At 50.9% G+C, this 23,884-nt stretch overlaps 11 protein-coding genes across 12 annotated transcripts; 5 read left to right on the plus strand and 6 right to left on the minus strand.

The window, feature by feature from the left end:
• Positions 1–313: 313 nt before the first annotated feature.
• AAFC00_001292 (uncharacterized protein) lies at positions 314–1,243 on the minus strand (the record flags this gene model as incomplete). Its single annotated transcript, XM_069340465.1, has 3 exons — positions 314–973; positions 1,040–1,151; positions 1,206–1,243. 3 exons carry the CDS (start codon positions 1,241–1,243, stop codon positions 314–316), a joined length of 810 nt encoding a protein of 269 aa, XP_069203933.1.
• A 525-nt stretch (positions 1,244–1,768) lies between these two features.
• On the plus strand, positions 1,769–2,228 carry AAFC00_001293 (uncharacterized protein; the record flags this gene model as incomplete). The annotated part of the gene is made up of 2 exons (XM_069340466.1): positions 1,769–2,018; positions 2,095–2,228. The coding sequence occupies 2 exons, from the start codon at positions 1,769–1,771 to the stop codon at positions 2,226–2,228; spliced, it is 384 nt and encodes a 127-aa protein (XP_069203934.1).
• Positions 2,229–2,631: 403 nt separating this feature from the next.
• Positions 2,632–4,507, minus strand: AAFC00_001294 (uncharacterized protein; the record flags this gene model as incomplete). Its single annotated transcript, XM_069340467.1, has 2 exons — positions 2,632–4,059; positions 4,136–4,507. The coding sequence occupies 2 exons, from the start codon at positions 4,505–4,507 to the stop codon at positions 2,632–2,634; spliced, it is 1,800 nt and encodes a 599-aa protein (XP_069203935.1).
• A 455-nt stretch (positions 4,508–4,962) lies between these two features.
• Positions 4,963–6,125, plus strand: AAFC00_001295 (uncharacterized protein; the record flags this gene model as incomplete). The annotated part of the gene is made up of 3 exons (XM_069340468.1): positions 4,963–5,042; positions 5,101–5,844; positions 5,903–6,125. The coding sequence occupies 3 exons, from the start codon at positions 4,963–4,965 to the stop codon at positions 6,123–6,125; spliced, it is 1,047 nt and encodes a 348-aa protein (XP_069203936.1).
• A 341-nt stretch (positions 6,126–6,466) lies between these two features.
• AAFC00_001296 (uncharacterized protein) lies at positions 6,467–7,550 on the minus strand (the record flags this gene model as incomplete). The annotated part of the gene is made up of 3 exons (XM_069340469.1): positions 6,467–6,804; positions 6,953–7,131; positions 7,336–7,550. 3 exons carry the CDS (start codon positions 7,548–7,550, stop codon positions 6,467–6,469), a joined length of 732 nt encoding a protein of 243 aa, XP_069203937.1.
• A 1,289-nt stretch (positions 7,551–8,839) lies between these two features.
• On the minus strand, positions 8,840–10,882 carry AAFC00_001297 (uncharacterized protein; the record flags this gene model as incomplete). 2 transcript variants are annotated; one of them, XM_069340470.1, is made up of 2 exons in its annotated part: positions 8,840–9,040; positions 9,092–10,882. In XM_069340470.1, 2 exons carry the CDS (start codon positions 10,880–10,882, stop codon positions 8,840–8,842), a joined length of 1,992 nt encoding a protein of 663 aa, XP_069203938.1. The 2 variants fall into 2 exon arrangements, with proteins under 2 accessions (XP_069203938.1, XP_069203939.1); XM_069347908.1 differs by having other exon boundaries at positions 9,092–10,825.
• Positions 10,883–14,465: 3,583 nt separating this feature from the next.
• Positions 14,466–15,439, plus strand: AAFC00_001298 (uncharacterized protein; the record flags this gene model as incomplete). The annotated part of the gene is made up of 3 exons (XM_069340471.1): positions 14,466–14,492; positions 14,601–14,824; positions 14,884–15,439. 3 exons carry the CDS (start codon positions 14,466–14,468, stop codon positions 15,437–15,439), a joined length of 807 nt encoding a protein of 268 aa, XP_069203940.1.
• A 455-nt stretch (positions 15,440–15,894) lies between these two features.
• Positions 15,895–17,198, minus strand: AAFC00_001299 (uncharacterized protein; the record flags this gene model as incomplete). The annotated part of the gene is made up of 2 exons (XM_069340472.1): positions 15,895–17,011; positions 17,086–17,198. The coding sequence occupies 2 exons, from the start codon at positions 17,196–17,198 to the stop codon at positions 15,895–15,897; spliced, it is 1,230 nt and encodes a 409-aa protein (XP_069203941.1).
• Positions 17,199–17,648: 450 nt separating this feature from the next.
• On the plus strand, positions 17,649–18,784 carry AAFC00_001300 (uncharacterized protein; the record flags this gene model as incomplete). The annotated part of the gene is made up of 2 exons (XM_069340473.1): positions 17,649–17,866; positions 17,971–18,784. 2 exons carry the CDS (start codon positions 17,649–17,651, stop codon positions 18,782–18,784), a joined length of 1,032 nt encoding a protein of 343 aa, XP_069203942.1.
• A 1,222-nt stretch (positions 18,785–20,006) lies between these two features.
• AAFC00_001301 (uncharacterized protein) lies at positions 20,007–21,467 on the plus strand (the record flags this gene model as incomplete). Its single annotated transcript, XM_069340475.1, has 1 exon — positions 20,007–21,467. The coding sequence occupies one exon, from the start codon at positions 20,007–20,009 to the stop codon at positions 21,465–21,467; it is 1,461 nt and encodes a 486-aa protein (XP_069203943.1).
• A 1,261-nt stretch (positions 21,468–22,728) lies between these two features.
• AAFC00_001302 (uncharacterized protein) lies at positions 22,729–23,597 on the minus strand (the record flags this gene model as incomplete). Its single annotated transcript, XM_069340476.1, has 2 exons — positions 22,729–23,408; positions 23,465–23,597. 2 exons carry the CDS (start codon positions 23,595–23,597, stop codon positions 22,729–22,731), a joined length of 813 nt encoding a protein of 270 aa, XP_069203944.1.
• Positions 23,598–23,884: the final 287 nt, after the last annotated feature.

Below are 23,884 nucleotides of genomic sequence, written 5' to 3' on the forward strand. Positions count from 1 at the left end.
CCCCTTCCCCCTCTGTTCTCTTTTTCTTTTGGGGTTTGATGTGTAATGCTTTACTTTGGACGTTCGACTACTAGCGAGACAGAACATGAAGGTATTTGTATTCTTTCTTGTTATCTCTCTCATGCCATAAAGCCAGTAGATGTGCAGTGGCTGGTGAAGAAAAGAGAAAAGGTATTACTACAGAGTTGGAGCGGCCCATGATGCATGTCTAGAGGGGTTTTATGTGGACGAGGTGAATTTCGGCCCGAAAAGAGGGAGAAAAAAAGAAGTCGTTGATCCCGTTATATCAAACTCCTAAGACTTTCTCGCTCTCTCATGCATCGACATCCATACCCTCTGCTGTGCCTGCTGCAGGCGCTGCGGCATCACCGCCTGCCTCGTCGTCGTCGTCGTCGTCCTCTGGCTTGTTCTCGAAAGTGGCATCAAGGTACTGGGCGACGTCCTGGCCCTCGTAGAGATGGAAGTTCTCGCCGATACCGCTGACGCCCAGACTCGTGTTGTCGACGGTCAACTCCTTGTCCTGACTCAGACTCTCCTTCAGGGCTCGGAGGGCGTGCTTGATGAGTTCTTCTCTGCTGCTGCCGTCGAACTCGTCCAGGTTGCGCTCGAGATAGGTCCTGGCCATCTGGGAGCGGGCGCCGATGCCGCAGGCGGTCATCTCCTGAGTGATTCCCGAGGGCTGGAACTCGAAAAGGTGGGGGCCCTTTGCGTCGACGCCTGCGATCAGCAGACCGACACCGTAGGGTCGCTTGCCGTAGTGCTGGGTGTTTGTCTGGGCGCGGTCGCCTATCCGTGAAGTGATCTCGCCGAGGAGGATGGGGCGGTCGTAGGTCAGGCGTGAGGACAGGGATTGCTGCTTCATGAAGTTGGAGAGGACGCGAGCATCAGATGCGAGACCGGCGAGAGCAATGCCGAAGTGGCTGTCGATCGGTATCACTTTCTTTTGGTATGATGAGAGTTCCTCGGCATTTCTCTGGAGAAAGAGGACACGAGGTCAGTGATTGGCCACAAACAAGAGCAGCTCGAGATGGAGTTTTACCTTGAGAGCAGCGAGCACGGCATGGGTTTTGCTGACAATTCCCACCACGACGGAACCTTGCTTGACAGCTTCTTGTGCGTATTCGACCTGGAAGATGCGTCCTTGCGGAGAGCTGGGGGAAGATGGTCAGTTTCTTAGTGATGGCGCGATTGTGGTCATTTCTTACAATGTGACGGAATCGTTGTCGTAGTTGTTTCTGAACATGATGGCGAATGTGAGATGTGTGAGGAGACGGACAAGTCTGCGTCTTTTTCTCTACTTGATAATCAAAGTCCAGAGAAATTGTGCTCAATGTGAAGAGCAAGATTGAAAGAAGGAGGAGGGATGTCTTGTCGATGGAATATGATGATTAGTGGTGGTGATGATGATGATGATGATGATGTATTGTGTATTCTATATCTCTCCATCTCCCTCCAGGCGGCCGTTGACAGACGCGGTCGCCATTCGGACTGCACGCGGCCCAAGCTCCTCTTCTTGAATCATGTAGCATCACCAGCTGGGTAGTCATGACTCGGATGGCCCAAGTCACCGGGACCTTGACGTCCATCTCACACTACTGCAGCACTGCACTGCACCTCTATCTATCTGCCTACTCCGACTCACTCTCCGTACGACGGACGATATACACACATCTCTGCGCACGACCACTTTCCAAAGGCTTCTCTGTTCACCATACCCTAAACACAAAAAACAGGCACCGCAAGAGAGATCCATCCCCAGCCACCAGCCATGGCCGGCCTAAAGACCATCATCGCTCTATCATTCGTCCTAGCAATCGGCTTCCTGCTCGTCATCCTGTCTTCGGCACTATGGAAAAACTACTTCCCCCTGCTGGTCGTGGCGACATATGTGGTTGCACCTCTACCGAATTGGATATGCGGGCGCGCGGCGAACCCAGACGATTTCATGGACCATGGAGCTAGCGGCATCGTCGAGCTGGGCAGGTTCTTGACTGGGTTCTTGGTCGTTATGGGTATCGGTATGATTTCTTCTTTCTTTTTGGTTTGTTGGGAGAGAAGAAGGGGGTATTGGCTGACATGGCACAACAACGACAGCTCTCCCCGTCGTGCTCGCTCATTGCGCCATTATCCAGATCCCCGCCATGATCATGTCTATAGTCGGCGGCTTGCTCATTTACGGCACTATCATCAGCTTCACCATGTTCTTTCAAGAAGAAGAGGAGTTTTGAGAGGAGATGGGACAGGGTGAGGAAAGAGCGCGAGGGAGAGAGAGACACACACAGAAGAGAGAAGGATGTGGCATATCATATTAGGGTGCGACAATAACAACCATGACTATGACTTGCTGCCGGGTCTTGTGTTTTCTGACCATGAGAGAAGTGCTCTGGATGGCTTCATCTACATTCTTACATCAATGCTTACTCGATTGACAGGCACCCTGGTGGCTGTACATTACATGTGTGTACATGTGCGCGCGTGCATGTGTAATTAATGACCAGTGTGTATAACTTATCATCAATTTTACTCCTTTGAGCGGAAAGGAAAGAGAGTGCTTCTCGAGCCACATGCGACGAGCACTTCCATCCCTCGTAATTACTAATGATACCGATTGTCCTCGACCATCATGGCCGACTAGCCCACCCTCGGCTTCGGCACCTTGAAAGGATGCGCCTCCGTATTCAGCACATAATCGTCCAAACTAATAACCTCTGGCTCGCTGAACACAAGATAGAAATACTTCAGCGTCTCCGCCAGCCAGAAACTCTCCATCGAGTCCACCACGGTCACCTTGCCGTCCTTGCGTGTAATGTCCGCGAGAGCCCCGTTGGCCAGATCCGTCTTGGTGTTCTCCTGGATCGCATTGAACATGTCCCACGCCGACGCCAGAAGGTCTTCGCGTCCCGTTATCCGGTACATGACAAACACACTTTCGATGGCTTCCGGCCGTAGCACGTAGCGTCTGTCTCCGATTGCCGTAAACGCCTTTGGGAGACGGTCCGTCTCGATGACCATGTCTGCTGTGGCCCCCCCTTGTGTCGCCTTTCGCCCCTTACGATTGAGCACGCGTTCCTTCCAGTAGGTTTCATTCCATGCGCAAGGTGCATTGGTCGGACACTCGGTAATAGAAAAAACCTCGGGCATGATTCCGAGTGGGAGCGCCCTGTAAGTCCAGATGCAGCCATCCGTTAGCCTGCGAGCGATATCGAGATGTTTGTCGTCTTTGAACAATTTGCCTCCCAACCCGAACATTCCTCCCGCAAAACAAACCAAGTGCTGTCCGGAAAAATCCAGTCCACCAGTCATGTCCTCGTTGACGTTCGCCGTGCCAGCAATCAGAATATCCGCGCTGTCCGGTGTCATTGGCCTGAAGATGGTATATTGTATGGATGCAGCCATTGCATCGTGATATAACTTCTCGTACATGGGCTCGAGGCCGCCGAGTAGCGCATGCATCTTCGGTAGGTACTCGTATAGACTGTCTGCCATGGCTCCGAGGGCAAAGCTGCCGTGCCAGGTAAAGTTCATGGATTTCGCGTTGACCAAGATGGGCCACATGCCTGGCAGGCGCGTTTGACCCTGCTGCGCTTCGAAGACTTCCATGATACGGTAAGTGGCATCGTACCACCTCGAGTCGTTCGTGATCTGCGAGAGACGAGTGAACTCCATGGTAAGAGAGCCAATCTCGGCCAGCAGGGATACTTCGTGTGCTTCCTGCGCATATCTTTTCCGGGCATCGTTGACTCGCCATCGTGTCACAGGCATACGGTTCGGAGTGTCGAATGCAACTAACAGCATCTCACCGAGTTCTTTCGCTTTGATCAAAAGCCTCTCGTCGCCACTGAGATCGTAAGCCGAGAGGAAGCCGCCAAGGTATCTGATCGTCGTCTCAAAGACATTGATCTCCTCCATGGTGGTTCCACTGAAGTCTATCGAGACGGCAGCCGCAACAGCTTCGGCAAACTCATCTTTCAGATCCATGATCCATAGAGTGTCTAAAGCATCAACAAGGGTAGCAGCCCAGCCGCCAAAGTGGTCTTTGCTGCGTCCTGATATCGGAGCCTACATCCGAGATCCTGTCTTAGCTCCAGGTCTGCATATCATCGAGGCCTAGTGAAGAAAGAAAGGCAGGACTTACAAGCTCATCGGCCATCCAGGCATGTTTCTTATAGGACTCCCAGCCCCGTACAAAAGCATCGCGAACTGCATCTCTGCGCTGTTCCCTGACTTGCTTGTCCTTGGGAGATTCCTGTGGAAATGTGTGTTGCACTTTTGGCAGTCTCAAGGGCTCTCCGGTGGGCACCGGATGTAACGAAGAGACTGGATGGCGAATGGGCAATTTACTCCAATCAAAATGGCCATCGGGTCCGATAGCAGCATTGCTGTTGAATCCCTGAAGACTGTAGAATGATCCCTCTGAGATGCGGTCGCGATACGTGTAGAGTACAAGAGTAAAGACTGCGACTATCACGAGAAAGCGAGTATACCTTGCTCTCGTACCGAATACCATGCTGTAGTGTTTGCGTACCCGAGAAGACTTTACAGACGATGAAGGTGCAGCAGTATACTTTTCGACCGCCTCAAGCAGTTCAGCTCACACAAGTGAACATCAAATGTTGTACAATGGGAAGAGCGAGATGTGGGACTCAGGACACGACACGCATACGATTGGAGTACTTGGACACAAATATAAGGTAGTCATTGAGCTTCTCAGGTCACAAGCGAAAGTAAAGGTGCTGCAAGGTGCAGGAGCACATCCAGATAAGGCAATGTGAGTGGTTCTTGGCGGTTTACCATGTAATCGCAATTTCCTCTTCTGGACGCGTCAAGTCGCGTTCTTTCCCCGCGCATCATCAATCAATCAATTGTCGCATCTCAGTCAGTGACCAAGATTGAGTTACCCAAAACCCCCTCTGTCTTACGTTGAACCAGTCCGAAAAAATACCCCATACCTAAGCACACACCATGGTATCTGCGGAATCATCTACGGCGGCTCAGAATGGCACACGCCCTGCTGGGGCCCCGTCACACTACGAATTGCCCTGGTACGTCTGGACGTAGAGTATACAGTATGAACATGTGCTGACAGACATCTGCATCAAGGGTGGAAAAGTACAGGCCAGTCTTTCTAGACGACATCGTCGGCAATACAGAGACCATCGAGCGCCTGAAGATCATTGCAAAAGATGGCAACATGCCCCACGTCATCATCTCTGGAATGCCTGGAATCGGCAAAACAACGTCCATCCTCTGCTTAGCCCGTCAAATGCTGGGAGACACGTATAAGGAAGCTGTGTTAGAGCTCAACGCCTCAGACGAGCGTGGTATCGATGTGGTCCGAAATCGCATCAAGGGTTTTGCTCAAAAGAAGGTCACCCTACCCAATGGCCGACAGAAGCTCGTCATCCTCGACGAGGCAGATAGCATGACATCGGGTGCACAACAGGCTTTGAGGAGAACAATGGAGATCTATTCGGGAACCACGAGATTCGCTTTCGCATGCAACCAGTCCAACAAAATCATCGAGCCTCTACAGTCCCGTTGTGCTATCTTGAGATACTCGCGCCTGACTGATGGTCAGATTGTCAAGAGATTACTCCAGATCTGCGAGGCTGAGAAGGTCGAATACACCGATGACGGACTAGCTGCTCTGGTATTCAGCGCGGAAGGAGATATGCGACAAGCAATCAACAACTTGCAGAGTACGTCGGCGGGCTTCGGCCTTGTAGACGGCGACAATGTGTTCCGTGTTGTCGACCAGCCGCATCCCATCAAAGTCCAGGTCATGATCAAGAACTGTTACGAGCAGAGGATCGATGAGGCCCTGACATCGTTGAAGGAGTTATGGTATGTCTTCCACCACCCTCACATTTGCGAGAAGCGTAGCTAACAACTTCTACCACAGGGACCTGGGTTACTCTTGCCACGACATCATTAGTACCATGTTCAAGGTTACAAAGACGATCCCTTCCTTGTCGGAACATGCCAAACTCGAATTCATTAGGGAAATTGGCTTCACCCACATGAGGATACTCGAGGGTGTTCAGACATACCTGCAGCTGTCCGGCTGTATTGCCAAGTTGTGCAAAATCAACATGCCACCTCGCCTTTTTGTCCTGCCCAAGTAAGAGAGCACATAGAGTCTTGTGCTTGCTTTCAATTTAGCGATGGCGTTCTGTTTTTCTTGTTTCGGTTGGCTGGGAAAAAGGAATGAATGCATAGCAATAGAGATGAATATGGTGGCAAATGTTAAATCATGACATGTGACTACTTCTCGAGTCTAATGAGATGGGAGAGGAAAGCGAGAAGGCAATACAGAATCACAGATAGATGATGAGAGGTTACGTGTCGGCACAAACGATTGAAGTCTAGAAACTTGTCGTAATGCTATCATTGTTCACATCCGGGCAACCTATATACAGTCGGCATATGGCCCACGTGATTCTCCCTCCGAACACAGAAGCAGACTTTAATGCAAGTACTCGGTGAACCAAGAGCAAACAACATTCTTAGCTCTCTCGACACCCATCTTCTGAGCAGGGTCGGAGGGGTCACCGCGCACGGCGAAACCGTGAGACAAGCCCGTGAAGTACTGGTAGTCGTAGTCGACGCCCAGCTGAGGGATCTTGGAGTTGGTGTAGTCCTTGAGCTCCTGCGTGTACATGAAGTCGTTCTCAGGCGACAGGATCTGGCAGGGCACCGCGAGGGCGTCGACTTCCTCGGGCTTCAGCAGACTGGGGTGCGCGGTCGAGATGGCATCGACGAGGTTGTTGCCCTTTGCGCCGAGTTGGAAGACTGCCCAGCCGCCTGTTTGAGGGGGTTCGTCAGTTTTGTTCTGTTTTGCCATCCTGCCCTTCTGCTTTATTTGTGCATGCTAGCCATCACACTATCATGCTCCAGACTCGGGGAGAAAGATCAAGGACGGAAGAAGGAAAAGAAATGTTCCAAGACTCACCCCAGCAGAAACCAATAGCGCCGACCTTCTTGTACTGACCCTTGAGAGCCTGGGCGCATGACTTGATCTCAGGGAATCGCTTCTCCTTGCTGTTGCGGCCTAGGAAGGCCATCAGGTCGAACTTGGCCTTCTTCTCGGGGTCCGACATGGCGTCGGGGTCGACGACCTCGCCACCGAAGCTGTATGTTTTGTCAGTTCTTCTGTTCTGGCTCTTGTTCTTCTTGTCGCTGCTTCTGGCTCGTCTGCACACATGTACACATACCCGCTCCGCCAATTGGGGCCTCTGATCTCTGGCGAACGGATAACATCCACAACCTCCATTCATACCGCTTCTTTGGCGGAGACAGAGCAAGGAAGCAGAATCGAAAGAGCAATTCACTCACAAGTCGGGAATGTAGACAGTAGCATTGGCCTCCTTTGCGTAGTGGTCGGCGAGAACACGCACGTTGGGCAGAGTCCAGCCAAAGACGTCGTGGACAATCATGATGGCGGCATCCGGGTTGCTACCAGTGACGTATGCATTGTTGCTTCCGAGCTTGGTCTCCTTGCCCGAGGGAGAGGCATCCCACTTGTATCCAGACTTGCAGCAATCAGACATTTTTGCGAATTGGTTGTGTATATGAAAGTGCAAAAGGTTCAACAGCGTAGTGGAAGTTCAAAGAGGGAGACAAAGAGGGCGGGGTGGGTTCCGATAAGGTAGCGGTAGTAGTAGTGCTTTGCGGTATAGGTCGAAACGTAAACACTTCCGAAGCTTGCTTGCAGAAGAGTGATTTGACCACAAGGTAAAAAGGACGGGCCCTTTGCTGTTATTTATATGTGAATAGTAACCAGACGATCGTCTTCTCTTATGCAGCTTTTCCCAGGACCAAAATCAGACACTCACCCCCCGAGCCAGGAGAAACCGATGGATCTTCGGCCTGGTTTTCCATTACTAAACCCTGCTATGGTTCACAATTACCCTTCCATGGTGGGGCACTTTCTGCCCGTCTCAAGCAAGACAGCATTACACAATTGATGCGCGCGCCAGTGCACATACCATCGTAGCTCACACTCACATTACTGCCCCCTCCTCCCCGCCGGTACCGGCAAATTGTGTGACAAGAGCCGACAGCAGTCGGACAAGTCTAGCGCCGAGTGATGCCGACGAGCGGCTCGCGCACTCCCCTTTGACCGTCTGGGAATAAAAGCTGTCTGGGACCGACTGTAAGGATACTGCGACTTTTCCATAATCGGAACTTAATATGGAGTGTCATACAGTATGGTCCAATCGCAGGGCAGAACAGTACTGTAGTTTCCGGGTGCCTGATGTCGCCGCCTTGCGTCCGAAACAGATTTGTAACGAACACGTCAGTTATTTCCGGGCGTGGAGCGGAGGATCAGGATCGGTTAACGCCCTGAGTTGAGCGGTTCGGTACAGTACTGTACCTCATTCACGGTGCAGTACCATTGCATATACAGTATTATCCATCCTGATATCGAAGAGCAGCACATACAGTGCAGTAACGGTGACATTTGTCATATAGATGCAATCTTTCGATAATCCTGCCGCACATTGCGCACCCCAGTCAGTAAGTCCGAATACTACACTCTCAAAGTATGTCGACTCTCGCAACTAGGCATCCACTTGAGAGGATGGATCTGCCTCAACCACAACATGTGCTTGCGTAGAAGCCAATTTCTGAGGAACATCTCCTAAATTTCTGCCTATAGAAGACACCATTCCGGCCAATGTCATCTGAGACAATCGTCTGAAGATTCGTTTGACAGTAAGACTTTACCGAGAAGTTACCATACTGTACCTGGCAGGTAGAACAGTGCACAGGATGTTGTACGCGGCATTGACAATCTCGTTACTGACAGCCTCGGGCGGAGTGTCGGTCAAGCAGACTAAGAACTGCAAGAGCACTGCATGGCTCTGCTGAATCTGGGCACATCTCCGCAGAACCTCTCCTCCTCTTCCTTGTTCCAGCCCCATTCTTCTTCGAATGGATTTAGAGCCATCTTCATGATGTTGTCAATGATCTCCCGTTCCCCCTTTTCTTCCACACGAGTGATCAGCTCATCAAGAATCCATGAGCGAGGTATGAACTATAGTTTTCGTTAGTGAATGGCGACAAAAAGACAGAGCGTGTGCATTACCTTTGGGTTCACTTTCTTCATGGCGGTTTGACGTTCAGCATCCTTGTCCGCTCCCCAATCTTCAAGGACCCTCTCTCTCCAATGTCCCAGCCACTTGGCAATTCTTGCCCTCGCGTCATCTTCGTTTCCTGCCAGACCAGTCAAGCCCTCATGATGGAAGAAGACGCCTGCTTTGTCTTTTCTCTTTTCCTCGGTATCAATCTCGCTCATGGTCATATGGCTTAGCTTTCTGAAGGTGTGGTGGAAGTCCAGCTCCAAAGCCTCGAGAGTATCCAGCAATTCGGAGAAGAGCACTTCGAAATCAGATTCCTTGTGAACCTTCAGCCCTAGCCGGGCAGTCATGAGGCGCTTGTACTCGGCCAGGAACACAGCCTTGTACTCATCGCCGGTGCGATCGATGATGTTCTCGGCACGTTGTATGAGCTCGTCAGTCCACTCCTTGCCAACTCCCTCGATGACAAATTCCTCTTCGTCACACCGTGCGCCAGCTCCAATGATTTCACCAACGGCTTCGCCCAATCTGACGAGGTTCCACCAGATTATACTTGGCTGATTACGATAGCTATACCTCAGCATGCCGTCGTCGTGATTAGGTGTGTAGTTCGGGTCAAAATTGTCCAAGAAAGCAAATGGACCAAAATCGATGCTTAGACCGTAGATAGAGGTGTTGTCGGTGTTCAGTACACCATTAGTGAAGGCGTATGCTTGCCAGTACGCGACTGTTTTGGCGTTGCGGCGGGCAATTTCGCGGTATATGCGAGCGAAGCGATTTTCTTCTGCATCTCCCTCGCCTTGTACGACATTCGAGCCTACACCTCGTCCAGGGTCGATTGCCATCTCGTTCACGTCACCAGCTCGTAGCTGAGATGGCAAATTCTCCCAGCCGCCGAAGACGTGCTCTGCCACATAAGTACATAGTTCGCGGATTAGCTTTCGGTCGCCACGTGTACGCATAAGATCGAATGTGCCGAATCGTAGCCAACTTTGAGCGAATCTGGCGACGATGGCACCTGGTTCCATGCGCTCTCTTCGTACTTTATCCTCGGAGGTAAGTGTTAGGCTGAGCGCTCTTGTGGTCGGAATACCCAGCGCATGTAGAGATTCACTGACGACGAACTCTCTGATCGAACTTCGCAAGACAGCTTTGCCATCTGCGAATCTACTGTATGGTGTTTTTCCAGCACCCTTGAGTTGGACCTCGTATCTTACTCCGGATGATGGATTTGTAGTCTCGAAAAGCGATATAGCTCTTCCATCACCGAGTTGACCAGCCCACTGGCCGAACTGGTAGCCTCCGTAGCATTGAGCCCAAGGGTATAATTGCTCTTTTCGCTGCTCTTCTGCAGGTTTATCCCTGCTATCCATCGCTTCATCTTCCGACCAGGTCAGGATCTTGTTTCCTGCTACTACATCCTTGAACTCTTCAGTCTGCACCGTTGAAGGATCAATAGCTAGTGAGCTAAGGGCCGCTGGGGAGACGGCTAGAAGCTCTGATGTCTTTGGTGGATGAGGCCGGACATATGTATAGAGTGCATTCCTGACCATGCGAGGACCGAGAGCTTTGCGGTCAGCAGTGTGCGATACCAGTGGCGTCGTGTACTCAGTGTCGGGTGGTAGAGTCGTCGTGAAGACGTTCGATTTGGGCAAGTCCCTTAGGGAAAAGGTTTTGTCATTCTGCGTGTGACTGTCATACATGCCGGGCAAGTCGCCCTTGCTACTAAGTTGCGCGGCCATTAGTGCTAATCGAGACCTTGCAGGACTTTGGCGCAATGGCAGTCTTTTGGAGAGCATATACGTTCTGCTTGAAAGGTGAAAGCATGCACTAAAGCGTGTGGACGTTCTAGAGCTTTGTATGAGAGGAACCTGGTTCGAAAGGGTCTATATCAAGAATGTGGCAACAAGTTCTGTATGATTATTGGTCACAAAGACTTTGTGATCACATCAAGTTACCTAGTATCACATACAAGTCCAACTCACAATGACGTTTTGGCCCTCGGTACTTGCATTCTCAAACACAGATACCTTATCGCTATGCGGGGTGGAGTGGCGTTAACGACTAACTTCCGAAGACTTCTCGACTTCACCTGGTCTTCTTCCATCGCCCAGAAGGTACGTACTATGTCCCCAATGGCCACATTCCGTATGCAATACATCCCATCTTCCTCTATAAGTAGTTCGCAGGTAGGATCTTAGTCTGAGGTAGGGGTTGATGGAGTACCAAAGGTGCCGAGATGTCAGTTCTGGTGATACGTAAGGTACCTCCATGGTCAGGTCGCTCTTTCCTTGACATCCACGCACGTAGTTGGTCTCACCATCTCAGAACAGTATACACTAGTAGCGTAGGTCAGATATGTATACACACATTGGACTCTATAGTTGGAATTATTGCGACGCGCCCATATATTACCTTCACCTCTCGAGGAAGAATACACGTCTTTCACTCTTTCACCACAAATCGTTACCGGAATCAAGGCAAGGACAGGATTGCCTCGAAGGACATCAGATCCTTGCAACTAGGACGAGCACATTGGCCATGTTACCATCCACTTGTACGGAACCTCCTGTCCTAGACAGACTACCGTCACTCATTACTTTCTATCCTCACCTTGCTCGGCTTGTAGCGACTCATTTAGGTGCGCCTGACCTCATTCAGCTCACCAAGGTTTCAAGGCCGCTCCGCAATGCCATCCATGGGCAGCTCTTCGATCTTGAACGTAAACTACTGCAATTCGTCCACCGGCCGCAGAGATTCAGGCAGGCTCTTCGTGAATCATCTGCGATCATCTCAGGAGGTTTTGCTCGGCGGTTCTTTGAGCATGTTCACCGCTGCGGAATGATGCTTGGCATATATGTTGCCGAGGGCAAAGATGCCCAAATGATGCAAGACTACATACTCAATCAGGAGAAATACCGACTTGTGACAGAAGGACCAGGGCTGGGCGATGCCGAAAGGTCGTTTAACAAAGTAAGAACAAGGCTATCAAGTTCGGGCCACCTGGGCTGATGTCGAGTAAAGATTAGCGTATACACTCGCAAGACCGCAAAATACAACAGAGTTGCCGTTCGGATCCACGAGACCAAGCAAACACCCCTACAAGGCCTGCTCAATCATACATATACCACCACGGCCCTCAACTTGACCTCCTTCGACAAGGCGTATTGCATCTTCCCTTCTGCTACGTTCACCCAACGTAAATTATATATGCTACGCCCGTTGGATGAGCACATGGCATCTGTCTTGAGGGAACACAGAGATGAAGGTTAGAAGCTTGAAGACATGATCAGACCTCTTGGTAATAGACACAATCCAATATCCGATGCCTACGGCCCTGAACTACCTGGGTGCATGAGAGGGGATCGAAGACTTGGGGACTGGCACTGTTGGACGTTGAAGTTGAGGCCATTACCAGAGCCCATGTCAAGAGACACGACCCAGCCTTACATCGAGGCGCATTCATTCCGCATCTCCCCAAGGCTAGGTAGGGAAAATTACTTCACACCATTCTTTCCGCTCGAGTCATATACATTCGGGCATTGCATGCTCCGCTTTCGCTATATTTTCAGCCGACTCGAGTGGGTTTACGCTCTGATAAACCGTCTCGACGAGATGCTGGTGTTACAGCTTGCCACTCTCGAAAAGTCAAAGCGACTAAAACGGTCGCTAACAGAGCTCTCTTATCCAAACACACCTCCCGAAGACTGCGCTGAGCTCGCTTTGCACGAAGATCTGCTTCGCGGAATGTACACAGCACAGACAGGGTTGGTGAGCACACTGGATGGTGTTTACACAACTCTCGATCATCACTCGGACGTTGGGGGATATGCGGATCAAATATTGCAGACTTGGTTCGAGGACTTCATTTCCCAGACTTGTCACTGTGATCCCCTCGAACGAGATGTTCACTATCACAGAGTCTATCTCCATCATTAGACTATCTTTTAGACTTGCAATAATCATGATTGCGAAGAATTGACTTGGTTGTGTACATGTAAGCAATCGATCTTTTCATGGACCCATCAACTTGCTCAATAGAGTTGCTTTGACCTTCAAATGCTACCGTCCTGGGGAATGAGTAAGAACGTGGCGTATGAAATGCAATATGTCCAGATTGACACGTGATGGTCTTGTACTGTAAATTGGAAGGTTGCTTCAGTGCACGGGCTAGTTGTACAGCAGATAAGCTTGCATTTAGAAAGCCGTGGGCCACAGTATGTTGAGATTAGCTTTACGGCATGAATAGGCGTTCACCAGGTTTACTGCAGTGCTGTATAATTGAGTTCCTGACCTTACATTGATATCCTTTTCTCTTAGGTAGGCTTGTGAGGGCGTTTGGCTCGACGCTTCAAAACACACCTCATGTTCCTTGTAGATCTTATCACGACATCTGACGTCACATGAGTACATTTCCACACTTTGGACAGACAACAACACATGGAGTGCAGAACATCAGCTGGGACGCAAAAACTTGCCTAAGTGGGAAGCATGCAGAGACCTGGAAACGCTAACCGATCATCAGGGCGCTTGGCTGGCAGCCGACAAATCTAGGGTCTTATGATCAACGGTCCTCGCAGGGGCGAGAAGCAAGGGGTCGGATTGTATGTGTAAGGTACGGTAAGAAAAAACAGGGTAAAGTAAGGTAGTACAATAGCAGAAAGCCAGGAATGCGAAACCACCTGCCGCAAGATAAACACAAGACTATCTTACCTGTGGTTGCCACAAGCTATATTACGGTCGCTGCGCCGGCAAAGAAGACCATTCTATCACATCCCTGCGTTTATTAAGTAGACCTGTAGAGAGATAGCGACGTTGACGTTTTTTCTTCTTCTTCCGCGTTTAGTGTATGGCCGCGAAGTGACAGCGTAACATGATTGAGAGCCGCAATTGTCTGCATGACGATCTTTGTCATCTCTTGACTTGCAGTTCGGATATAGAAAATCTCTGCACCAAGGGCCTCGACCTTGATGCTAGTGCGACAGACAGGTACTCAACCGAGTCTGGCGAATATATTGAACGGGATTCCATGGAAGATTGTTAATATTAGCAGGCCTAGTGTCGTAGCAACCAATCAACAAGGTTAGGTTAACCTCTTTACAAAGCACGACACAACGGGCTACATAATCCTTCGGAATAGAGCCGTGAGGTGCGCATAAGCGTGATTGGGCGAGATAGAGCATCAAAAGCAAGCAAATTAATCCGATTATGTGCGACGTTTCGAAGACTCCGACCCACTTTCCCCCAACTTCGATCGAAGGCTGGCTTGGTCATAGCTCGCGTTGATATATCACCTCGTTTCTCCCCTACTACGGATCAGCTCACCCCGTCCATTTGATACCCCTTGCTCCACAAGTAGTCCATCAAAAAAATCCATTCAAAATGGCTCCCAAGATCGCCATTGTCTATGTAAGTCGTGCCTGCCCGTGAATCCGACTCTGGAGTCTTTTTGATTCTTCCCAAATGCTGTACTTGGAGCTATATGGAAGACCACGCGTGCTGATATGGCCATTGTAGTATTCCATGTACGGCCATGTCGCCCAGCTCGCTGAGGCTGAGGCCGCTGGTATCAAGGAAGCTGGTGGTTTCTGCGACATTTTCCAGGTTGACGAGACTCTTCCTGAGGACGTTCTTGCCAAGATGCATGCGCCTCCCAAGCCTTCTCACATCCAGACCCTCACCGACCCCAGCGTCCTTGAGCAGTACGATGGTTTCCTCTTCGGAATCCCTACCAGATTCGGGTATGTCTGAGCCTTTGTTGCCTCAGCCATTGGCCATGATGGGCTAACATTGACTGTAGTAACTTCCCTGCTCAATTCAAGTCTTTCTGGGACAAGACCGGTGGGCAGTGGCAGACCGGTGCCTTCTGGGGCAAGTACGCTGGTGTCTTCGTCAGCACTGCCACCGCCGGTGGTGGTCAGGAGACCACTGTCATCAGCACCATGGGCACTCTTGCTCACCACGGTATAATCTACGTTCCTCTCGGTTACAAAACCGTCTTTGGCACCCTTGCCGACCTCACCGAGGTTCGCGGTGGCTCTCCCTGGGGTGCCGGTACCTTCGCTGCTGGTGACGGTTCCCGCCAGCCTTCCGCAAAGGAGATCTCGCTCGCCACCGAGCAGGGCAAGGCTTTCTACAACCACCTCGCCAAGGTCAACTTCGGCTCTGCCCCGGCTGCCGTCGGCAAGGAGGCCGTTGCGACCGACGCCGCCGCCGCCGCCGCCGCACCTTCCACCGCCACACAATCGAAGCCCACCACAGCTGCTGCACAGGAGACAACGACACAACCGCAGCACAAGGAGGAGCACGACAAGTCCGGACCTTGCGGCCTTCCGGTCAAGTGCGTCATCTCCTAGAGGAAGAGACTGTACGATGACAACAGCAACCATGACAACAAACCCTTTTTCCTCACTCCTACCTCCTCCAATAATTATATACCCCACTTTTTATTGCGCAAGCATTCGCGGCTAGGTTGCGTGAGCTCCGTTCCTATACGGTTGTTGGCCGTGCGCCACCGCTTCTTGTATTATTTCGGGAAGCTTGACGATGAATTTATACATCGCGAGCTCGCTTTAATATAGTCATTACAAAACACGATGAATTTCACCAGCAAAGAGTCTGTCAAAGCTCGTCGTCCATCTCTTTTGTGAGGCCACCACATGTGGACATACATGCTCTCTGCCACAGTGATCCGGTAAGTATCAAGATCTAGAATCAAGGTGACTTTGAAATCTTGATATTTCCTATTTGCATTACAACACCTTTGTTTAATCTATCCTTGTCATGCATTGTAAACCTGATCTATTCATCTTTATTTCCCTGCCAATGCACCAGCGACCTGCAGACTAAAGTCAAGGATGGTCAAGTGCTCATCACTGCCGTCGACGAGCCTCTTGTCGGTCTCGGAAAAGGTCATGACGATCCTGTTCTTCTTGATATTCTCAATCGACTCGTCGTTCAAGAGCTTGTCGTACAGTTGCGTCAGTACCTGGGTAGCGCTCCAGCCCTCGGCAATGAGATCCGTCACGACTTCCCCGACGGCACTGGAGCTCGCGCAGCGGACCCTGGCTGCATACCTGTGCGGATCTAACGTGCTAGGTTGGACAGCAGTCATGAGACGGGCGATGGTGGCATCAGGCACGACGCCCGCAATCTCCTCCACACTACGGACAGTGACGGCTCGGGAGTCTGTGCTGGTGGTCTTGTTGTCGTCGTCGACGTCCATTTCGTCTTGGCTCGACGTGGTACCTGGTATTGATTTCGTCGAACTCGAAGATGCTGCCAGTCTCGCGGCGCTCTGAAGGAATGTGATTGCCTTTCTCAAGTCGCCCTCGGCGCATTTGATCAGAGTGTCCACGACGCCTGCCTCCAGGGGCACTTTCTCCAGCGCGGCGATGTCTTCGAGTCGCTTTCGCGCGTTTCCTCCGTCTAGGCTCTTGAATCTGAATTTACTGCATCTTGACGCCAAGGGATCGATGATGCGCGTAACGTAGTTGCAGATGAGACAGAAGCGAGTGATTTTGGAATATGTTTCCATCGTTCTTCGGAGTGCACTCTGTGCGTCTTGGGTCATCGAGTCCGCCTCGTCGAGAATAATGATTTTATACGGAGGACAAGGGTATTTCTTCTTGTATTCGACGCCCGCAGGACCAGCGGGTGGATTTGACAGCTGCATGCGGGCGAAGTCCTTGACTTTCTCGCGCACGATGCTGATACCTCGTTCGTCCGAGGCATTGAGCTCGAGCACGCGCGTCTTGATGAGTTCGGGGCCGTAGAGTTGTTTTGCAAGCGCTAGCACCGTCGACGTCTTTCCGGTTCCAGGGGGTCCGTAGAAGAGCATGTGTGGAAGATTCGCGGATTGGAGGTTGCGGCGCAGGACCGTCACCGTATGGTCTTGTGAGGCGACTTCATCGAGAGATTTCGGTCGACTGTATCAGCGAGAAAGATTTGGTCAGCAATACTATCAATATACGGAGTCACACTAAACAAAGGGCTTTATTACTATTTCTCAACCCAAGGTTGTTGCCGGTCATCTTGTGTCTTGGAGGTTGATTTTGAGGGCCCTGCAGCAGCAGCCGCCGCCTGACGTGCTTTGATATCGAAGAAGCTTGCCATGGCGCTGTGAAGTGCGCGTCAACGTCTGATAGAGAGGTGACTTGGATGGCAATGGTGGATACAGTATTACCAATTGGAAAGTGTCTTGTCAAAATGCAGGTGCACGCGGCGAAACGCGCGACGCGGAAAGAGCAAGTCATCAAGTTTCCATTTCGGGCGATGCCAAGCCCAGCCTGAACAGCTCATGGTGGACAAGGATCGTTATTGGTGCAGATACTAGTAACCTCCTACTCCTCCCTGATATCGTGACCCTCGTCTGTTTGTGATCCTGTGATACAGACACAAATTCTCTCACGAACCCTTGCCTAGACTATCGTTATGGCTTCGTGTATGTGAGATTATCGACCTCTGCGTGTTTTGGGACTGCGACATCGGAAGTGGTGTGTTGTACAGTACCTTGTACCCCCTCTATGACTGCCATGCGATACGACCTTCGACCACTGTCCGGAAATGAACCATGAGCCTCAAAATTCCGCAACGACCACAAGAGACGATGGTGGCGAGAACGTTCTTTCGGGAGACTCTCACATGTCTGCAAGGACAACGCGCGAGAGGAGGAAGAAGAACAGGCTGCTGTTCAACAAGAAGCGAGCCCATTTCTTGAAGGATCATCTCAGGAATCTCGATCTTCTGATCTATGCTGAATTGGCTGCTATCTATTACATGGAGTATGTTCACCGAGAGAAAAAAAAATCCCGAATTTATCCTTCATCTCTTCTTCCACTCACGATCGGCATGTGCTGTTATACCCCAGAGCTGACACGGCGCGCAGCTGCTCCTTTACGCGGTTCATCATACGCACCGTTGTGCAGTTCATGTTCCTTACCCCAAAACCTTCTTTCCTACCAGAGCCTCCGCACAACAGACCTTATCTAGGCGCGGTCGTCGGATCGAACATGTTTTGTCTATTTCTGCATGTCATCTATGACCGCCCAGCTGCGACTGAAGCCACAAGAGGCTACCTCCATGGGGGATTGGCAATGGACTTTATCGGCCAAAAGGGACCCACTTCCAAGATCCACCTGGTCGCACTGGACATTCTGCTGCTCTTACTCCAGCTTGTTGCTCTGGGAACTCATATGACACACGTCAAGGTCAAGCACCAGATTGACAATCCTGCGGCGCCAGCGAGGCAATCAGCAGTAACAACAACAGCAACCCCTGCAGCCTCCGCACCGACTGAGACTGCGCAAGACTTGGAACACGAGGAACAAGGACTGCTTAGGTCTGATCATCATCCGGTAGACATCGAGCTGGAAACCCTTAATTCTGTCGGTAGACGATCTTCCAATGGCCCAAACACCTCCGCTGAAGTACAGGATCAAGAGGACAATGATCGTGAAGCCTTGCTAGCCTCAAGTATGCAACCGCGCTCGGACTCGCACATATTTGACGCATTCAACAGTGGAGAAATCATGATCTTGGATATGGACATTGTGAACCTTGTTCGCACGCAGCTGAAGGAGAGCACAACTAGTTCAAATGGCATCTCCGCAGGCCCCTCTGGTCAGGTGTTCTACGAAAGACTTGCTCGCGGCGGCTTGGGGACCCGGTTCAGGATAGGCCAACGCACGTTCGGGGTGTGATTTCATCTTTGCGCACATATTCCATCGGCAAGCGAGGCGTCTGGGCGTTATTGGGTGTTGGGATATGATTACTCCTCTTTTACAACATGATCCGATCTACCTGGTTCGATTCTCCATGATCATAGGCTTTCGTGGCTCCACTGGTTCATCCAATACTGTGCGCGTGTGATTGCGACCCACCTCTGACCCCGCCTTCTGGGAGGTTTTCTGGGGGTAACAGAAACTACGAAGCTGGTAAAGGACAGGCAACGGCTACCGCTTATACACGGATCTGTTGATAATATGCTGCAGGATCCCGTACCATTGATGGCGCCAGCTTCCTCTTGGAGACTTTGCAAGAACACAAGCTGCAATTCGCGATCGTCATCGCAATGCAACGTGTGCACTAAATCTCGAACTGCTATCCATACATGGTCTGAGACCAGTGCCCCGAGCCCAGATCCCTCTCTCTGAAGCCCGGCTTACACAGAGTACCTTAATCTTACTCGAGTCACTGCTTGCCAAGACAATCTGCCAAGGCGGATCTGGCGTCGACATCTCGCCGACTTCGTCTTCTGATCCTACGCTTTCCGCTGTAGCCACGCGTGAGAGGACGGTATCTGCGCATCAGTCATTTTGCCTCCTCGCATAAATACAGGAGGCACGGCATTATGACACCACCAGCGCCCGAGATACAGTCACTCATGACAAGCGTCACGAGGTATGAGAATTGTACGGTTACCACAGTATTCCTTTCAGTTGTCTCGTCATATTTACTCCGCATGTCGTTGGATCGCATGCTCGAATGTGGGGTAGGACTCGGCAGCTTTCCATTTCCATTACCCCCATTTTTCCCAGCTACTGCAATCCATTACCCCCGAGAAATTCTCAAAACAGACTGAATATGTCGAAACCTTGTACCGCCGGCCAACGCCGAGCAAACCGTCGCCATGGCTCTCCTTCCATTTCCGCCGTGAGTCAGCGTAATGAGCGTCTTCGGAGGTGGAGTCGCTTCAGATTTTACGCCTTGCAAAATTTCTACCTTGCAACCCGTTGGAGGGTATATATACATGTAGTCGCCTCCTCCCACGGGAGGACTTGTCCGATGTAAGAATCATAGAAAACTGGTTAGTCTCTCGTATCTGCAATCTTCATCACGCTTTTCTTGCATCACTACATAGCTTTTCTATTAGCATCTTTCATCTTTTCTCAAACATATCCATCTTCACACGGCAGACATCCCATGAACATTAACGTACTCCCTCACGAAATCCTCTCCTCTATCCTTGAGGCAGCTGTTGCGATCAATGCGAAAGAAGGCGTGACTTACACCTATGGTCTGAGTCAGGCACCCCTGCCCGCCCAGAAGGCAAAGTTGAATCGTTATCTACGCGGTCCCGTCTGTCCCGATGATCTATTGTGGGATGCAACCGCTTCGATTCGCCAAGTGTGTTCCAGATGGCACGACTGGGCTCTATCTCACTCGCTGAAGCAACTGTGGGTCAGAAGGTGGCGAGGCTCTGAGCGATGGGCTGAATTGTCCATGAGACGCCAACTGTACGATGTCTACGAGCTCATCGAGAAGCCGTCTGGATATCATGTCTATCGTGACCCGTTCGGCTCTCTCAAGCACACCGAGGAACTCTTTGCCGCGTTTCCCAATCTCGCAAAGCACGCGCGTCGGCTGTGGTTTAATGGTTTCTATACAGCAAGCACTGATCGCCTGATTCTCTCGGTATTGCGCTCTTGCCGTAAGCTCACTTCCGTCAGCATCCCATGGGCGCTTCTTCGCCACGGCACGGCCGACGAGTGGGCCCATCTCCTCGGCGTTGCTGTACCGGAGGACCCGGCTCTGCAAACCCTCGAGCTGCAAGCCATCGACCTCTCTGCGGTCCAGGAACGTGATTACAACGAGTTGACAATCACAAAACCATTACTCGACCCGCGCGTTGACTTTTCGAACATCAAGCGACTCAAGCTCGTCGGAGACACTACCTGGATGCCCATCACCGATGTCGACCTCATTGCCATGGCATGTACCGCAACAAACCTCGAGGAGCTTCTCGTGACAAACATGTCGACTGTCACCATCGAGGGTGTCATGGCTTTGATCAAAGCCTCTCAGTCGAGCATTCGCATAATTGAGCATTCGCCACTCAGCAACGACGGCTTCTTCCGCCCCCACCCAGGTGTTACCGCCTCAGGCGAACACATCTGTGAGACTTTGACTCAGAGTCCCAAACTTCGGGATCTGTCTATCAGCGTCCCCAGTGCCTGTGAATGTCTCTTTGCACACGAAGATGTCGCTTGGGAAGGTGAATGCCAAGTGCGTGCCTCCGCACTCTGCGGCACCCCCTGCGAACGACCCAACAGCGCAGAGACCCAACGTGCCAGAGCTGCTGCCCTGCGCGATATGCTTGATCGCGGTCGCTCTCTCATTTCTGGTCGTGCTCGTCAACGACGTGCACTCGACATTGAGTTCTTCTTTGCCGAGTGCATCTTCGACCTGCGCGATTGCGTTGTCCACGGCGACTTTGCGCTTGCCGAGATCTCGTCTGGTGGCAGATGGCCACTTCTCAAGACCTCGTCCCCCAAAGGGCCCTACGGAACCACTGGTCTCTACGGCAAGGACGAAGGCACCTGGGACATCATTTCCGAGGCCGAGTTCTTCACTGCAGTCGAGAAGGGCTGGTTGAGGATTTGATGTCGCCTATCTGGCTGCACTCAATCCTCAATGCTCGCTCTTGCTCAGTCCTCGGCGCTACCTGCTATTTCCTTCTTTCTTTCTATGTTTAATCTCAACGAACAACGACCCACAACGCCGTCGACGGAAGAAAGATTTTCTTCTTTTGCCCGTCCAACAGACGACGGCTAACGACAAAAAGCTGTACTCATTATACGAAACACACATGACTGCACCAACATCATCTTCCTAGCGTTCAAGCATTTCTTGAGAAGATTTCAGCGAATGGGGAGGACACATTTGATCCATACAAAAAAAAGTCGAGCTTTTTCTTTGGTCTTGCTGCATCTGCATCTGCTGCTTGCAGCTCCGATACCTTTTTTTCCTGCTTGTCTTTTTCTGATTACTCGTTTCCATGCATCTGTATTATGCTCCCAGTCATCGTATCTGTTGCTGTTGCTTCTTGTTCTTTTCTCCTCCTTTTTCAAGCGCGGATATCCCAGCGACGGAGAATCATTTTACGGAGCCCTTTTCTTTCTATCATCTGGTTGCTATTATTGTGATTGTTATCATCTCTCATCTCTTGTTTCTTGCTTTGCTCACTGTTAATGCATGGCGTTCTTGGAGGGGATGATTCTCGTGCGAGCTTGATCCCCTGTATGTTTGTTTCTTGTCATTTTCTGGGTTATTGTCCTGCGCGTTCTTTTGTCGCTGCTACTTTGCGTGTGTAGCTAGCTGTTCAGCAGGAGGAAGGGGTTTTCCAATCTTTGCCTATGCAGCGCTAGGCATGCAGATACAGACTCGGCCCCTTTCGGTCAGAAACGAAAATATCACAAGATTTGAAAAACAAACAAGACGATTCGTGAGACTCATGTGGAGATGATCTCGAGTTTCTTTTCTCGTGGTGAATGTGATGGTTTTCATGTCATGTGGTAGGTGGCTATGAGTTCTGCGCCATCGCTGGCTTGCTTGGTCTGCTACTGCTTTTAGGATTGGTCTTGAGGATATAAATTTGCATCAATCAATGTACGTGGATACTCTTTTTCCTGCTTTGTCCTTGCTGTTATCTCATATTATGGGTATGCTTTCCTTTTTCTTTTTCTTTTTCTCGTTTTGTTCTATGGAGCGAGCTCGTTGGATTCCAAAATGACATGCTCGGGATCTGTATAATGCTCTCGTGATAAGAGCCATTCGTCCAGAAGCCCAGAAATGACAACATCTCTCTTGCTCCCCAAATCGACAGCCAAATCCAGCTGAAGGTTGGAATTGCTTTGATGAAAAATCAAGTCTCCTTCTTAGCAGCAGCCAAATGCCACTCAAAGACCTTCCTGAAGATGCCCTTGCCACCCTGCTCTATGACCTCTCCATGGCAAGGGATCAAACGATCAAAGTCCCAAGCGTCGATTCTGGCAATACTCTTGTTGAAGGCAGCTCTATCGCCCGAACTGACACCATACCACAAGAAGCGCTTCTGCCACGTCGCGCTGCCCTGCGTGCTGCCGATGGCATTGAACATCTTCGTCAAGAAGCCCGTGGTAGGCGACTCGTCCGTCTTGGACATTTGCTCGTGCGCAGGCAGATTGAACAGCAGATCGGCCTCGATCAGCGTGCGCGAAGGGCGGTGATTAAACACCAGCTCCTTGTTCTGATGCGCATGGACGTACTCTGCGTCGAACTCGTTGTCGAAGGCGTCGTCGATTTCCAGGCTTGCGGCATCGTTCGTCTTGAACAGGTTCGTCCACGGCAGCGGTTTGCCTTGCTTTTCGCGCTTGGCTTTGAGCTCCTCGGGTCCGATGAGTCGCGCTTCAGGGAACGCCTTGTGCCAGTCATCCATGAAGATGTGGTGTTCGGCGTCGTTGGCGCATATGTATTTCACCGTGCCCATTGCTGAGATGGTCTTGTGCACCTCTGGGGTCAGGGCCACGGGCGAGAAGCACGCTACTGTTCCGTTTTGGAGGCGCACTGTGGATTGATGGTCAGTAGATGATGGTGATGCGGAGGTGGGTTTCTCGTCTTACCCAATGTCGCTCTTCCTCCAAACTTGATCCTGCCGAATCGCAGAAAGGGCACTGATAGAGTGACAATCTCAGGTGTCACATTGCGAATTACCATGACCTTGTCAGGGTTCGCGGGGATGAGTTTCGACGACATGTCTTCGTCTTGATCGTTGAGCTTAGCGTTTCGATCGAGTGGATGTCCAGAAAACAAAAAGCGATAAAAGCAACCGTGTGGAAGTTGAGTTGTCAAAGTTATTGGCAGCAGGCAGCATATATAGCTGTGGTGATGACGTCGATAAGCGTTTCCCCCTCACCAGACTATTTCGCATGGGACAAGGCAAGGTACAGGTATATACAGTAAGCCAATAATTCGACCGTGACCTTCAGACTCTATGAAAGATTGCAACGTTATTTCGGCAACTCGGAATGCCGTGACTAGAC

Source organism: Neodothiora populina, assembly GCF_041146345.1.
Source record: "Neodothiora populina strain CPC 39397 chromosome Unknown canker_contig_12, whole genome shotgun sequence".
NCBI lineage: Eukaryota > Fungi > Ascomycota > Dothideomycetes > Dothideales > Dothioraceae > Neodothiora > Neodothiora populina.